Raw genomic sequence first — 14986 nt, 5'->3', positions numbered from 1 at the left:
AGAGCCTCCTCTGCCAGCCAGAAACCACCAAGTAGACCATGGTGGCACCTCTGGCGTGGCCCCATTGTGAAGCCAGGAAAAGGAAGATTGTTTTGGCTGAGAGGTGAGATGGGCAGGTTGAAGTCACCCTAGTACCCAGTGGGCCATCTTCTGACGTTTCTCTCCAGCTCCAGGCATCTTGGGGCAGGACAGGGCTGGGCCTGCCGGCAGGCTCCACATTTAGCTCCAACCAGCTGGTGGCAGTACCTGCAGACACACCCAGGCTCCCCATGGGAACACCCCCTCCCCAACAACCCTTTCTGGCTGAGGCTGGTGCCAGCCTGGGCAGATGCCTCTGGCCTGTGCCACAGTCACAGAGGTGACAGGATAGTCAGGGTGGCACCGTGACAGCAGAAGAAGGAGGCAGAGACACTCGGGAGGCGGAAAACAGCAGGAAGAGCATGGACACTTGGAACAAATTGCTTCACAGGACAGCCACCTGCCCAGATGACCTGCGGTTAGGCAAAGGAAATCTCTCACATGTAAGTGCAGGCACACGCACAGACACACTGTCACACTTCATTCCCTGACATCATGACACTAGTTTACACTCATTTCTCCATGTGGTTAATTTTTTTTTTTTTAGTTCTCATTTTTTTTCTAAGAAAAAAGCAACAAGAAAATAATTCAGAGTTTATACAAAACATCTTTACATTATTTCTTCCAAAAAGACTAGTATTTACACAAATGGCGACAGAAACAAAAACAAAAATCCCTTCCGACTGCCACCTGGAAGGGGCTGGCTGTTTCGCTCCCTCTCGCACCTGGCACTGGGGTGGGCAGCTGGCCAGGAGGCAGTGTGGAGGTGGGAGGTGTAAGGCCCAGCTCCTTCCACGGCAGCCCTAGGAGTGCCTGCAAGGCGCACTTGAGTGGCAGTCTGTTAGCAGCCGCGCTGGCAAGGAGCTGGGGTCAAAGTGCACTGCAGGCTGGCCCAGCCCCAAGCAGCCTCTTCCTCTTTCCAGGCCCCAGCTCAAAACTAGGGGGGCCGGTGGGAGCCAAATTGAGGGAGTGGGGGGTGTGTGTGTGCTTACTCGTACTAGAGCCCAGAGAAGGAGCAGGCCACCTGGCCTTACAGCCGCTTAGATCTCCACCTTGTACCTCTGTTTCCCCACAAAAGCAAAGATACCAAAGGTGAGGAGAGAACAGGGTGGTGGGGGGAACCTCCCAGCTCTGCAGGGCAAATAGCCACCTGGGCACCTCACCTCCCTCCACCCCCCATGAGGTCATCGGCCTGCAGCAGCTCTCCTGTTCCCCAGGCAACAGCCAATTAAGACATTAATTACCGTGAGAGTGAAGGAGGCAGGAGATGCCCAAGAATCCCACAAGGAAGGGATTTTTTTTTTGGTAGAAGGCTGGTAGTCACTACCCCAGTGCTAGGAACAGCATTGTATTATGAGGGTCAGAAGAGAAGGGTGGGACACCTTGCCCAGCGGTTCTCTCCTCTTCCCTCACAGGCAGAAATCGCCCTGGCGGGCCCTCCCCCACTCCCCTGAAATACTGAGGAGACTCTAAAAGAAATGCCATCCTATGCTTCTGGCTGGCCACATCCTGCCCCAGGCCCTCTTATACTGGGTCAGGCCAGGCTCAGAAGACCCGGGGAGGGGCTGCCTTGTACATTTTTCCATTTTTTTTTTCAAAAAACAGATGAAAATGAGTTGACAGCTAAAAAAAAAAAAATGAACACAAAAGCATTAAAAACAGTGATGAGAGTGGACGAGCAGTCCTGGGAATGGGTAAAGGGGGTGAGGAGGGGGCAGGGCCAGGAGGCTGTCTCCCTGCCTGCAGTCCATCAGTGTCCAACCCTGCCCTCCAAGAAAGGGCGCCCCCACAGAGCCCAGAGGCCTGGCCAGAGGGGGAAGGCACATGAGCATGGGGATTGGGGGCACAAGCACCCCCCTCCGAAGCCCAGGGGGCAGGGGAAATGGGGGATTATAAAAGCCAAGAAACTACAAAACTAAATACAAAGGTGGGCACAGCTGGCAAGGGGAGGGGTGTGGGGGAGAAAAGAGAGGCCAGTCCAGGCCATGTGTCCTGTGGAGCCTGAGGCCACGCGGGGCCTTCAGACCTTGTAGTAGATGTTCGCCGGGCTCTGAGGTGGCATCTCCTGGACGATGTAGACAGGATGCCCGTAGTCCCCACTCACCTTCTCGTAGTGGGGGCAGTAGTTGTTCTCTGTAGTCCGTAAGGGGATGATGATGTCGCTGGGCTCGGTGCCCGCTGTACCACTACCCCCTTTGGGGCTGGCTAGGGTACTGAGCGAGAGGGCGGCCGCCCGCTGCTGCGTATGCTTGCGATGCCGCTTGCGTAGCTTGAGCAGCAGGACTGTCAGGAAGATGATGATGAGCAGGAAGATGACACAGCCAGCGCCGACAGCTGCGAACAGTGCTACCTTGGAATTGAAGAAGCCGTCTGAGTCCCCGCCGCCGCCGCCACCACCGCCTGCACCTGGGCCACTCTTCTCTTCCTGGTTCACAGTCTCTGAGGAAAGGGAAGGAAACCGCTCGTCAGACAGCAGAAGACGATGCCGTCGTCAACAGTGATGGCTGCAAAATAATCCCAGAGCCGAAGGAACTCTCTGTGTCCCTGCCGCCACCCACATTCACCAGTGATCCACGCCCAGGCTCGCGGAGGGGGTGGCCGGCAGGAATGTCTTCAGATACGAGACCGAGGGGGTGTCTGAGCAATGCCCTCTGCAGACAACCTATACAGACTTACCATGCTTGCCGTCAGAGTCACCCTGGGGTCCCCGACCAGGGGCCTGTGTGGCTGTCTTGACAGTGTTGTCTGACTCCTTGCTTGGCCGGCTGGTAGTCAGCTGCTCCGGGGTCACGGCATTTGGATCTGCGGGCAGAAAGAAGACAAATGAGAGGACGGGCTGCCAGCACGGAGCCCCGCGGTTACCCTGGGTGGGCTAAGACGGCCTCAATGTTAGACCTCTGTCCCTCCAACCTGCCGACCACGTCCCCACTACCAAGACAACCCAACCAGCGGCCAGCACCCACAGCTCAACTGGGCACTCACCTTGCCCAACTTTCATAACGATCTTCATAGTGCGTGTGCGGCACACACCTCCCTCCCGGTTCTCCAGCCCTTCCAGGCTCCCATTGGACGTTGCTGCAGGAAAAGGCCAGAGAAATCAGAAACTGGAGTTTTCGGTGTATCTTTTTTTTTTTTTTTGCCTTTTTTGACACAATCATCAAGAGAGAGCCAAGGACAGTCACTAGGAGTGGAGCATGGCAAACAGCACCTACCTACCTGCCCTTCCCAAACCCTCCTACTTCCCTCCCAATAGGAAGTAACTCAGCTCTGCCAGGCCCTGAGCCCCTCTGCTAAGGGCACTGCTTGTGGCCAGGCCTTGGTCCTGGGAGCAATTGCTTTTATGATGAGGCAAGGCACCAATGCACCCCTTTGGGGGGGGGGGGTCAGAGGAGGAGGACAGAGTGGCTAAAGATTGACTCACGTATGCTAGTCACAAATTCCACTGAGCTACATCCTCAACCCTATTCACCTCTTGGGGCCCTAGCACCACCACCACCACCCCAAAAAGGCAGAACAGCTGGCTGATCTCAAAGAATTCTGTCAACTCTGCCATTCTCAGGAAAGAAAGAGAAAGAAAGCAACATGGATAGGAAGCCTTTCCCATCCATGACCTGGAGCCGAGGCAAGCTGCCGTGCGTGTGCTGGATGTTGGGCTCAGAATTCCAAGGCCAGGCTTCCAGGAGAGCATGCTAGTCTTCAGAGGGGATCACATCAGGCAGCTGGTATCACTGTAGCACTCAGAAGCTGCCACTGTTAACCCATAGACAAGGAGGCTGCAGGAAGGCAGAGCTAAGCCTAGTGGGCGAGCCAGTAATGGGTGGGTGGGGACTCACACGTAATGTAGTAGTCCTGATACTTTTTGAACTCCAGGCCCATGTAGTTGGGGCTGAACTCCTGGAACTTGATAGTAAAGCGGATTTCCTGCTGTGGCTTGTTGCAAGTGACCAGTACATTGGGATCAAGCACAGTACTGCAAGCAGCTGCCTGCTCTGGTCGCACCAGGTACAGCTTGTAGTACTCGTAGGGCCGTCCTGCCTCTGCTCGGGGGCAGATGATGTCCAGCTTGTCTCCAATCTTCGGGTAGATCACCAAGCCCTTCCCACTGAGGAACCTGCCCAGAAGAAAGAAAATGGTCAACCTCAAGGTCGGGATCTCTGGCTATCCCCAAACCAGGGGGTTATGATAATGAAGGCCAGACCAGTCCTACTGGGTGGAGATATCAAATCAGCCTTCTGCCCTTCCTCTATCCTTAGGCTGGGGGGCGGGGAGAGAGAGCCATACTGTGAGCAGGGTGTGGAAGGGGTGGCCCATAGGCAAGGCTGCCAGGCTTTCAGTGCTTTGCAGGGTGGGGCAATGCCTGGCTAGGGGAGCCCTTTGTCCTAATGGGGCATTTCCGCAGGGGGGTTGACGTGGCCAAATGGGCCAGGAACCAATGTGTCAGGCCCAGGCTGCCTGGAGGTGGTGCCCTGTTCCCCATACTTCCCAACACACTCACATTCCTTCAAAGGCCACTGCTGCTATTTACACACACACACACACACACACACACACACACACACACACACAGAGAGAGAGAGAGAGAGAGAGAGAGCAAGCCCACACATGTCTTAACCACCACCCCCGCAGCTCCCAGCCAAAGGCTAGGGGAGCTCAACCTGCCTGGAACCTGCCCCCCCCCCCCAACCTTGCTAACCTTGGGCATGATGGGGAGATAGAAACAAGCAATGGAACCAGGATCTGATGGCCACCCTCTCTGGTTAGGAGCAGCTCTATAATATCATTTGGGAGATGCACCCACCCCCACCCCAAGAGCCTAAATCCTTAAACTTGACCAGTCTCACTCTTAAGATGGCTATGAGAAGTTAAGAAAGGATAGTCCTAGTGGTGGCACACACCTTTAATCCCAGCACTTGGGAGACAGAGGCAGGCGGATCTCTGCGAGTTCGAGGCCAGCCTGGTCTACAGAGTAAGTTCCAGGAAAGGCACCAAAACTACACAGAGAAACCCTGTCTCGAAAAACAAACAAAAAAAAAAAGAAAAAAAGAAAGGATAGTCCTACCAAGGACAACAGATATTAAGACAGGATCCCAGGATCTCAGGAAGCCCACATACCTGTAATCTACCTTCTTATTTCTACACTGTAGCTACTACAGATCCCAAGAGGAGATGACTAAATGCCTTGGACCAGGCTTCACTGTCTAGTCTGGAAAGCACAGTAAAGAAGTGAGGCTCTGTTGGCCATTTCTCAGCTTGTGCAGGCAGACGTTGAGAACAAGGAAGAAAGAACACATGTTGGAGCCAAATTCCAAAGCTAGGCCCTTAGTAGCTTGGACGAGCTACACAGTTTCTTTGAACTCCAATTTTTTTCACTTATAAACTAGGGTCCCTAACTCCTAGGGCTGGAGGTGGCTGAGCACCTAGAATGCAGTAGGTACTCAATAACATTGAATCCTTCTTTGAAATAGTCCGCCAAGAGGCAGAAGATCAGATACCAACATTAAGTTCTGTGGTTTCTTAGGCAAGATCTAGGAAGAGAAGATACAACTTGACTCTCACGGACTTGATTATCTGGTTTGGTTCCAAAAAGTAAACAGCCCACACTCTAGCCATAGACAGCTCCAGGCTATCTGTAGGTTACATGTGAAGATGGTACTTCACATGGCCAGGGTGGGAGGTATCAAGGGGAAGAAGACAGTCCATCTCACCACAATACTGTGATGCTCTGAGATGGTTTCATATAAAGATCAGGATGAAGGTGGGTACTAGGTAAATGATAAACTGTCAGTACACAGCCACAGTGGACAGCCATGGGTGAGACAAAACGCAGGCTTGCTGATGACTCACACAGCCTGCACAGGAAAGAGTCAAGAGTATCAAAAGAGGTGAGAGAGATAGCTGGGGCTAGATGGAAATTCCTCAAGGGCCATGACAAGCACTGTGGGTTTCATCCCCTTGGTGACGGACCCTCTAGCGGAAAGAAGAATGGCGGGCTAAAGGTAATGCATAGAAAGAATAAAGAGTATCATCTGGTGTGTTGGTACAGAGCCCCAGTTCACAGGTTACTACAATGTGGTTCCATTTGCTGAGAGCCACAACACAGTGGAGACAAGCATATTGAGAGCTCTGGGCAGATGTCTTCACATTGTCAAACATGCGCCCTTGTCCTGACACCTCACTAGGCAAGGAGGGAATTTGACTACATGGCTGAAGTAGATGGGAAAAAACCTCAAGACCAGCCCTCCTTCCAGGTCATGTGATGTTCCACAAAGCTAAGAGGTGTCATCCTGATGTACAGGAGGGCCAATGCCAGAATGGGATGCTTTGTCCTGGGGTCTCTACCTCTACAGTTCTGCAGCGGACAGAATATAAGCAAACAGGACATGGAGGCCCCAGGAAACATCTGAGAAGGAACGCCCTCACCCCATGTGCTCTACAAAGCCCACAAGTTTCATCGAAGCTTCTGTGATTCTCAAGGCATTTTTCACTTTCCTCTGCTTCTCCCCAGGTGGCAAGAATAGACCATTTTTAACATTTCGGAGCTCAAAGGAACCCTAGAGACCAAGCCTAGACCCTTATTATGAAGAAATGAATGATCAGAGAAATGTTCCCATTGAGGAAAGTTGCTTAAATCCCTAGAGCTCTAAAAGGACCTCCACAGTGTCTGATCCTTATACAGTTGCACCTCAGCAGGACATGGGAGTGTAGCTACACAGATGACATGAACATGGGAGACCGACCAGTTCACTTCCTAACCGCTGGGCCCCAGCTTTCTCACCAGAGAAATGTGTCTGCTCTGGTACACTCTTTCATTACTACCCACCCAGACTCCAGCGCTCCAGGACTGAACAGGGCATTTAGTTACTTGGGGTTCTACTTTGAACCCAGACACATTGAGGAAACAGATGTCTGCATGGTGGGGGGAGGGGGAGAAGAAAGGACTATTGCCCCCAACACCCCTCAGAGTGTCTCCAACCTCAGTGAACAGACTTCATAAATATTCATCAGCTCATTTGCATAGCAGCCGCCAGAAGAAAACTCACCTTCTCCTAAAGTGTGCAAGGGAAAGGAGTCTAATGAGGCCTGCATCCCTGACCCCAATCCCACGCTTTCTCAGCATCTTCCGCTAACTGGACAAATTTCACTTGGGCCCATGAGAAGTCCAAGAAAGGACATGGGATCACAACAAGGGTTGGGTGTATAGCCAGTGAAGTGAAGCCCAAAGCCAGGCAGTGTTACAGATACTTTGTAGGGACACCCTACCTATCTCCCCCTTTTCTCACCAAGTTATGAGTGGAGGAAGAGGAAAAGGAAAAGGTCTTTAACCTAAACTCTTTAGGCAGCACCTTCCAGGAAGGACTAGCCCCCCATCATCAAGCCAAGCTTTCCTGCCTGGGGCCACCCCCAGACAAAGCCCTTTTCTAGAAAATAAGGGGATTGACATGGCCCTGCAGGAAACCTAAAGCAGGTCTCCATGGCAACCTGAGGCCTTCCCTCCCTAGCCTCTGATAGCCCTGGGAGCCCAGGGAGCCACCCCAGGGAGTAAAAGGACTTTAGGAAGGCAGCTGGAACTATTTCAGCTCCAGTCTTGTGGCCTGCCCTCTCCCCTCTCCCCTAGCCCAAGGCTTTCCCTCAGCCTTTCTGATTAGAAGTACCACTGTAGACTGCACCAATCCCAAGCTCTGAAAACCCCACAGGCTCTGGGGACGGCAGCCCCCAAGGCCCTGAAATGATGAGACACTAATAGCCCTCACACCTGCACCTTTAGCCCAGATAAGCTCCTCTACCTTCCTGAAGGCCACCTATACTACAGGGGAAGAGCTCGCAGCTGGGACACTTCTGCCTAGACAGCTATTCTTGTCCCACCAGGCCTACACTTCTTCCCTCCGACCCTTTCCTAGGGCTCTACCAGAGAAGTTTAAGGGGGAGCCTGATTCCCAGCCATGTAAATCTAAATGTGGTAGAAGACTCTCGCCACAATTTTGGTTTGGTGACCCCACCACTGCCAGGCCTGCTCTCACCCCAGGATGGTAATACTGATGAGGGACAGACCCCAAGCCAGAACTCAAGTCTGCTCTCATCCCAGCTAGGGTGGGGAGCCCCCAAATTAAAGGCTCCTCTTTCACTCCCCCAGCTCCACCCAGCCCCCGAGGCAGCAGGAGCAGGCCTGGCGTGTCCCAGCAGTGCCCGCCCAGGCGTGGGTGGGCAGGAACAGCAGCTGGGCCCTGGCACACACACAACTCTGTCGGAGGCAGGCAAGCCAGAAGAATCCTGGAGGAAGTCACTCTCCCCACCTACATGAACTATGCCTGCCTCTTTGTCCCACCTGACCAAAGCTAGTCTACTGGGGTTTAGTCCACCCCTGCCATGTTTTCCCTGCACTTCCTAAGAGGAAGAGATTCCCGGCCAAGAGAAGAACCAAAGGAGCTACTCAGAGCTGGGAGGGGCAGAGTGTCAGTCGGTGAGTTGGGCTAGGTCACCTGTGCAGAATGCCCTCAGAGCTAAGCCTAGGAGAGGTAAATGAAGAGGGCTGGAACACTACTTACCCTACACAGGCAGGGCCTGAGTCATACAGCAGATGCAGGCCTGCCTGGGAGGTGAGAGGGGAGAACCCAGGAGCAGCAGAGGTCTGCTTCCAACCCAGCTTTGAATTCCTATTCCCTGCAGCAGGATAGCATGGAAAGAATGGTACACAGCACAGCTCTGCCCGATTCAACAAGTCACTGGCTGACCTCAGACAAGTCATTTCCCCTTTCTGGGCATATGCCTCCTTCTCTGGAAAATGGGGCCAATGCCGACTTCCCAGGGCTGTTGGGAGCACCCGATGAGATCATATATGAGAATACATTGTAAGAAGCAAGGTACTACCTGCCTATTACTTAGCATGCCAACCACAGTATCATTTGGAAGTAGCGAGATGAAAATGCTCATACTTTGGGCTTGCTGGCACCCTGATCCCAAACCACCACCACAAAACACATACCAGGGAGAAGGGACTTTCACAATCTCAAAATGCTGCTGGAGAGCAGCCCCCACTTCAGATCCCCTTATCATCACAGAGTGAACTATCCCTCAAACCTGGAATTCCCATGGCAACCAGCAGCCTCCTGGTTGGCCCGTCGACCCCATACATAGCCCTAACCCCAGAAAACCGTGCTGCAGAGCAAGCAGTACCCAGGGCCCAGGCATCCCCACGCACCCAAGCTGGGGAGAGCAACGGAGGGACCCCCAAGCTCAAGAGAAGAAAGGGAACTCCAACTCAGTCCCCAGCCCAGCTTCCTCATAGGCCCCTGTAGCCCTTGCCTAGCTTTCCTGGGTGGGGTCAGGGAGCAGGAACCTTTAGAACTGCTGGGTTCCCAGGTCTCTCAGGCTCTCACCTGTGGTCAATCAGACAGAAAATAGAATAGTCAGGTCCCTAGCCACTCTGGAAAGGAGTCCCTTGGGCTGGCCTCCCCAGGACTATGAGCTAGAACAGCTGTGAGGGGGCTGGGGCCAACACTTTAGCTTGGAGAAGGCAAGTATGAGTTGGGGTCTGCAGCTGCCCCACCCATGCTGGATGGAGTCAAGGGTCCTGGATGCCAAACTGAGCCCCCTACCCCACCCCCATTGTAGGGAAGGTTTGTAATGTGATCTCAAACACATTCCCACTCCTTGGAGGTGGGGGGACCTGAGTGGGGGGCAGTACAGGGTCAGAATGGGACCGAGAGACGGAACTGCAGCAGCTGGACTTGGCTGAGGACTCAAGTGTGAGGCTTACCGGCTGCCCCAAGTTCCCGAGGGGAAGCAGCTGGGGGAGGTGGCTTCCCTGAGACCATTTAGGCCATGCCCCCCTAGGCCCCAAACATACTTGCTCTGGTTTCCACCAACCCCCAGTGGGACTGAAGCCATCTTCTCACCCTGGACTCTTGGGGCAAATCTGTCAGGAGGGGCCCAGGCAGCAGAAGCTCCCATCACCCAGGGACTACCACCCGGACAGTCCCTAGGAGCAGTTCAAGAGACAGGCTGGGAGTCCTAAGCTGGCTCTTCCAGCTCCCCGGGGCTGGGGCTGTGTGTGCCCTGGAACCTAGAAGCAGACCCCATCACTTCTTTATTTTGATTTTTTTTCCCAAGGAGGAAGCAATTAAGCAGGGTTTATAGGCACTGGGAGATATTTAGAGGGGAGGGGTGCCAGCTCCTGACAGGGCTGAGGAGAGGGACCAAAAAGCTAGGAGAGGAAGAGGGGAGGGCTAAGAGAAAATGAGCCTGTGAGGGAAAGCACGGGCATGTGCGAGAAACAAAAGGACTTGAGAAAAAGAGGCAGAGAGTGACTAAGAGTGAGAGGGAGTGTGAGAAAGAGGGAGAGCAGGCGAGCCTAGCTGGAGAGGGAGGTGAGCTCCACTCTCACAGGGTGTTAGAGGGCAACAACAATGCCGGCCTGAGAGGGAGAACTCAGGCAGGACAGAAGAAAGCAGAAAGACAGACAGTGTTTATCAGGAAAGCTGTGGCAGCCCAAGGGCTGAGCGCGGTGGCGGCGGCGGCGGCGGCGGCGGCACGGGCAGCCCCCAGAGCTGAGGGCAGTGCCCCGGTCCTGTCCTCCTGGCCTGCACCTGGTGCCAACAAACGCAGACATAGACTGCATTCCAGACCCCGGAGCAGAGATGAAATGGGGGTGGGGGGCCACCGGGATCAGTCCAACCTGTCCCCAGAATCTGCTCAATTACAGGCTAGACTCCAGGCAGGTTCTACTGAGTCCAAAGGCAGTGCCATCCCCAGCCCAGGATGCCTGTCCTCAGCTCGAGGTGGACAGGAAGAGAGCAAAGGGGACACAACCTTCTCAAGCTTGTAAACTGCTCCAGAGCTCTAAAGGCAGAGAACACATAAAGAGGGACGCTCCCATAGATCTTGTTTCTCCCAGCAACCTCAACTCTGCAGGAGGGCTCTTCTCCAGCTGTGGAGTTCCATGGTCTCTCAACCCAAGAGAGCAATTAGGTCACTCCCATGAGCCCCTAGGATGGGCTACCCTAGGGAGATTGCAATTCTCCTAGCCAAGGAGCATTTCCAGCCTCCACCCTTACAGCGAAGAACTGGGTACTTCACAAGCTCTCCTCCATGGGCTTAATAGCCTAGAGGGGTCCCCAGAACAATGTGGTCCCCAGCAGTTAAGGCACAGCGACCAAACTGGCTTCTAAGTAAGGAAGAAATCCTTGCGAGTCCCCTTCCTTGTATGGAGGCAGAATCCTGCACCCTGATCCCCCTTTAGCCACCAACGAGTAATGGGACCCTATCTTAACCTAAGGAGAAAACGAGAAGCCCTCTTCTCTCACTTTTGGGGTAAGAGATGCACCATTCTTGGGATTCAAGGGGCCAAGGCAGGCAAGAACCTAGGAAGTTAGCAGAGAGCCCACAAGAGTGGACAGGAGGAAATTCCAGAAACAGAAATCTGGGAACATGGAAGGAACAGCCACCCCCTCCCCCAGTTTTCCACTAACTGTGTTGTCCACACACTGCCCGGACTTCCAGAAAACGGGAAGAGCGTTTATGACCCTGAGTTCCAATCTGAGTCCTAGATGCCAAAAGAGAAAAGGGTCCAGAGGTCACAACAGCCAGAAACCACTGAGCCACCGCCCTGAAAGGTGTGTGTTGTTTAGAGATGGGAGGGGGCAGAGTTAGGAAGGGGAAAGAGAAGAAAGAAAAGGACCTCCTTTATATCACTGCCCACCCCCAAACCATTGGAGAAATCTAAGCAAGGCTCTCCAGTCTGGATGGGGGGGGGGGGCGACTAGGACCTGCCTGGACAGGAATCACACGTTCCCCACCCACCTCCCTCGCTGGCTCCGCTACCATTCTCAGCCCTGGCTGGCTCTCGAAGAAGCTCTGCTGCCTGGCTCAATTGGACCCCCGACGGGCGCTGGATGGAACCCCCTCCTCAAACAAACCCTCTTCCACTCCGCCCTTCTCCACCCGCCGCCTTTGTGAGCCTGGAAGCAGCGCCCGCCTTTCTACCTCCCCGGCAGGGAGAAATGGAGGGGGGGGGGGTGCAAGAAGAGACGGCAAAGAGAAAGACAGGGAGGCAAACAGACAGGGAAGAAAGACAAATGAAAATGGGAGAAGCTGGAGAAGCGATACAGATGCTGCCACTCGCCCTGGGCGCTAGGTCCCGAGCCGCCCTGACACCTAAGCAAAAGAGGAACCTGTGTTCTGGCCTGGTCCCTCGTTCAGGTCGATCTCACCCATAGAGTGGCTGTGAGTGAAAACCACCACGTTCCCAGGGGCCCCGGAGTGAGCTGCTTACTCGCCCCCACCCAGCTCTCGGGTGCGCTCTCGAGCGCCCAGACATCCTAATCTGCCTGGTGTGTCCATCGCGACTCGATCTGGGACTTGAGGAAGCCAGGGCCAACCCAAAGGGTCACAACACAGTCAAGTGCCCCCACCCCACCCTTCTGCACCCTGCCCGGACTGTCCGCAAGAAAACATTAGTAAAGGCCAGATACAAAACAGGGCACCGCACCTCCTACGGACACCCCCCCACACGCACTTGGGGGTGCACGACCTCACCCCGAAGGAGTGCCTCCCACCCTCAGGGACCCGAGCAGATAAGTTACTCACTTAGGGTTAAGAGAGCTCCAGGACACGGGCTCCAGGTTCTTGGCCAGCGGCGTGGCCAGCCGGCACAGCGTCAGCACGACCATCGCCACAAGCCACTTGCTGAGCCAACGCTGCCCAGGCCGGGCCATTTTCCCGGGGGCAGGATGCACTTCAGGATCCCCGGGCGCCTCCTCAGCAAAGCTCGCCTCGCCTGCCCGTGCCGCGCAGCGCTTGGAGCCACTCAGGCGCCCATCCTCCGCAGCCGCCGGCCTTGAAGCACTCCCCTCCCGCCGGCCTCGGGGTCGCTCTCCTGCGCCCGGCTGGCCAGGAGGACTCACTGGGCAGGCGTCCCCAACCCGGGCATGGGCTGCGGCCTCCGAGGACTCTCTCCCCTGGCCTCTCCGCCGCACGAGGCGCGACGGGGGCTCGCCGCCCCCGAGTGATCCCGCCGGATTCCGCTCGGCTCCCCCAGACTGTTTGAGACTGCGAGTGTTCTCTCCAATGGGGTCTCCCCGCAGAGCGCTCAGTGGTTGCCCCGACGCCTCGACGGTCCTGGGATGGACGCCTCTGGGGAGAAGAGGGGGGGTATCTTCCAGCAACGCAAGCTCGGTCCCCAGGCTCCCGACTGGGTCCCCCTAGCACGGACTCCGTTCCTCCGGGCCACAGTGGGACTCCGCGCCGCGCGTCCCACGACAGCTTCTACTTTAGCACCGGCCCCTCTCAGTGTACTTAAAAGACTAGTACGACCCTGCTGAGCAAACCAGTCCCACCAATTTGCGCCTCTAAAGCCTCGGCCGGGTAGCCCGGCAGTCCGGTCGCCAAGTCCTTAATCCCCGGCGATTGAGCCCGAGAGTCCGCAGTCAGTGCGAACCTCACACACCCCCCACTGCTGTCCAGCGCGCATAGACTCCCTCCGCTGCCGCTGAGCTTTCTACTCTCCTGCTCAGGCGAGCGCAAAGCCAACCCTGCTCCTTCGAACCAATAGAAAGCTCGGTGACGGGGTCCTTGCCCCACACCACGCCCACAGAGCAGGAAGGGGCGGGGCTTCGGGGAGCTCTTAAGGACGCTGCGCTCTCGATGGCACTAATCTGAATGTGCGGCTCTTGCGGTTATGATTGTGTCCCGCTTAGTCTGGTTCCCAGGGTGTTCTTGGGAAGTTGTCGCTTCTCAAAAGCTGCTGGCCGGCTCTGCTTTACGCACGCCTGGTCACCATCCGGCCCACTGACCTAGACCAGACAAGCTCTGTCCCAAGTACCTCCAGAAAGCACAGTTCTTGCATTCTTTTTCACACCACACACACACACACACACACACACACACACACACACACACACACACACACACACACACACACACACACACGCACGCGCACACACACACACACACACACACACACACACACACACGCATACACATACTCGCATACCAGCCGCAGAATCCCACTCTGTGCCCACTTCTGTGGCCAAATCAGTCTGCCTGCCCCTAGTCCAGCACCCACATTCTGTTGGGCCTTCTTTCTGTCCTCGAAACATACTCCTTCCTTTCATTGACCACAACAAAAGTGTCAGCTCTGGGTGATGGAGACTCAGAAAAAGTACTGTGTCCAAAAAGGAAAGGGAGTTTATTTGCATCAAGAGAGCAAGTCTTTAAGAATCTCATCTTTGACAGTGAGCCCTATGGGACACCACCCCCCATCCCGTCCCCGGGTACACAGATTTAGAGTCAGTCTTGTCTGGAGGCACACGAAAGGGCCTGGGGTAGGCGAGTAGGGACAAAAGGTCATGGCTATACAGAAAAGAGGGCAGAGAGGAAAAGGAGCAGAGCAGAAGCCTTTTGAAAGAGCATAAGCGGGCATCTGGGCCCTGGGATTCCGGACTCCAGCCTTTCCCGGCCTCAGCCTCACCATCTGGGGCTTTGTCTCCCAGCCCTGGCCCATTCTCTCCGCCCCTCCTTGTCTCTTTGCTTATAATTTGGCTCAATCCCATAGCTCAGACCCTCCCGGTCTGACCTACTCGCCTTCTTCAGGTCCCAGCGGACGTACCCACGTGCCAATGTCTCCCCCTGCTGGCCTTCTACAGACGTGCGGGCTCCGGGGACAAGCCGAAGCCTCCTACCCAGAGCTTGACAGGCAAGCCTGGTACTTGAATTTGAGCACACAAACAGGGACAGGCATGGCATTAGCAAGAGCCGCCACTCGGTGTAGAAAAGATAGGAAAGAGCCTGGGGAAAAGATCTGGATTGGGGGCTTGGTTTGGGTATTGCCAAAGATAGAAAGACCTCCTATTTATGCTCCCCTGCCCCACCCCTGCGGCCTTGCCTGCCTCCTCCTCTTCCTCTCCACTTTTCT

General features: G+C 55.0%; 1 protein-coding gene across 1 annotated transcript; it reads right to left on the bottom strand.

Moving 5' to 3' along the window:
* Nucleotides 1-660: 660 nt before the first annotated feature.
* Nucleotides 661-13574, bottom strand: Efnb1 (ephrin B1). Its single transcript, XM_052733371.1, has 5 exons — nt 12661-13574; nt 3912-4189; nt 3061-3153; nt 2755-2880; nt 661-2517 (listed from the first exon to the last, which is right to left on the bottom strand). Exons 1-5 carry the CDS (start codon nt 12786-12788, stop codon nt 2099-2101), a joined length of 1044 nt encoding a protein of 347 aa, XP_052589331.1. The 5' UTR covers nt 12789-13574; the 3' UTR covers nt 661-2098.
* Between the last annotated feature and the right edge of the window lie 1412 nt (nt 13575-14986).

The sequence above is a fragment of the Peromyscus californicus genome, unplaced genomic scaffold (genome assembly GCF_007827085.1).
Source record: "Peromyscus californicus insignis strain IS unplaced genomic scaffold, ASM782708v3 Scaffold_10__1_contigs__length_136768540, whole genome shotgun sequence".
Classification (NCBI taxonomy): Eukaryota; Metazoa; Chordata; class Mammalia; order Rodentia; family Cricetidae; genus Peromyscus; species Peromyscus californicus.
This window is presented reverse-complemented; position numbering and strand designations above follow the sequence as displayed.

Coding starts and splice junctions, on each gene's coding strand:
- Efnb1 (XM_052733371.1), bottom strand. CDS start 12,788: ATGGCCCGGCCTGGGCAGCGTTGGCTCAGCAAGTGGCTTGTGGCGATG. Junction 4,190..12,660: donor TGGAGCTCTCTTAACCCTAA/GTGAGTAACTTA, acceptor TCTTCTGGGCAG/GTTCCTCAGTGGGAAGGGCT. Junction 3,154..3,911: donor TCAGGACTACTACATTACGT/GTGAGTCCCCAC, acceptor CTTTTCCTGCAG/CAACGTCCAATGGGAGCCTG.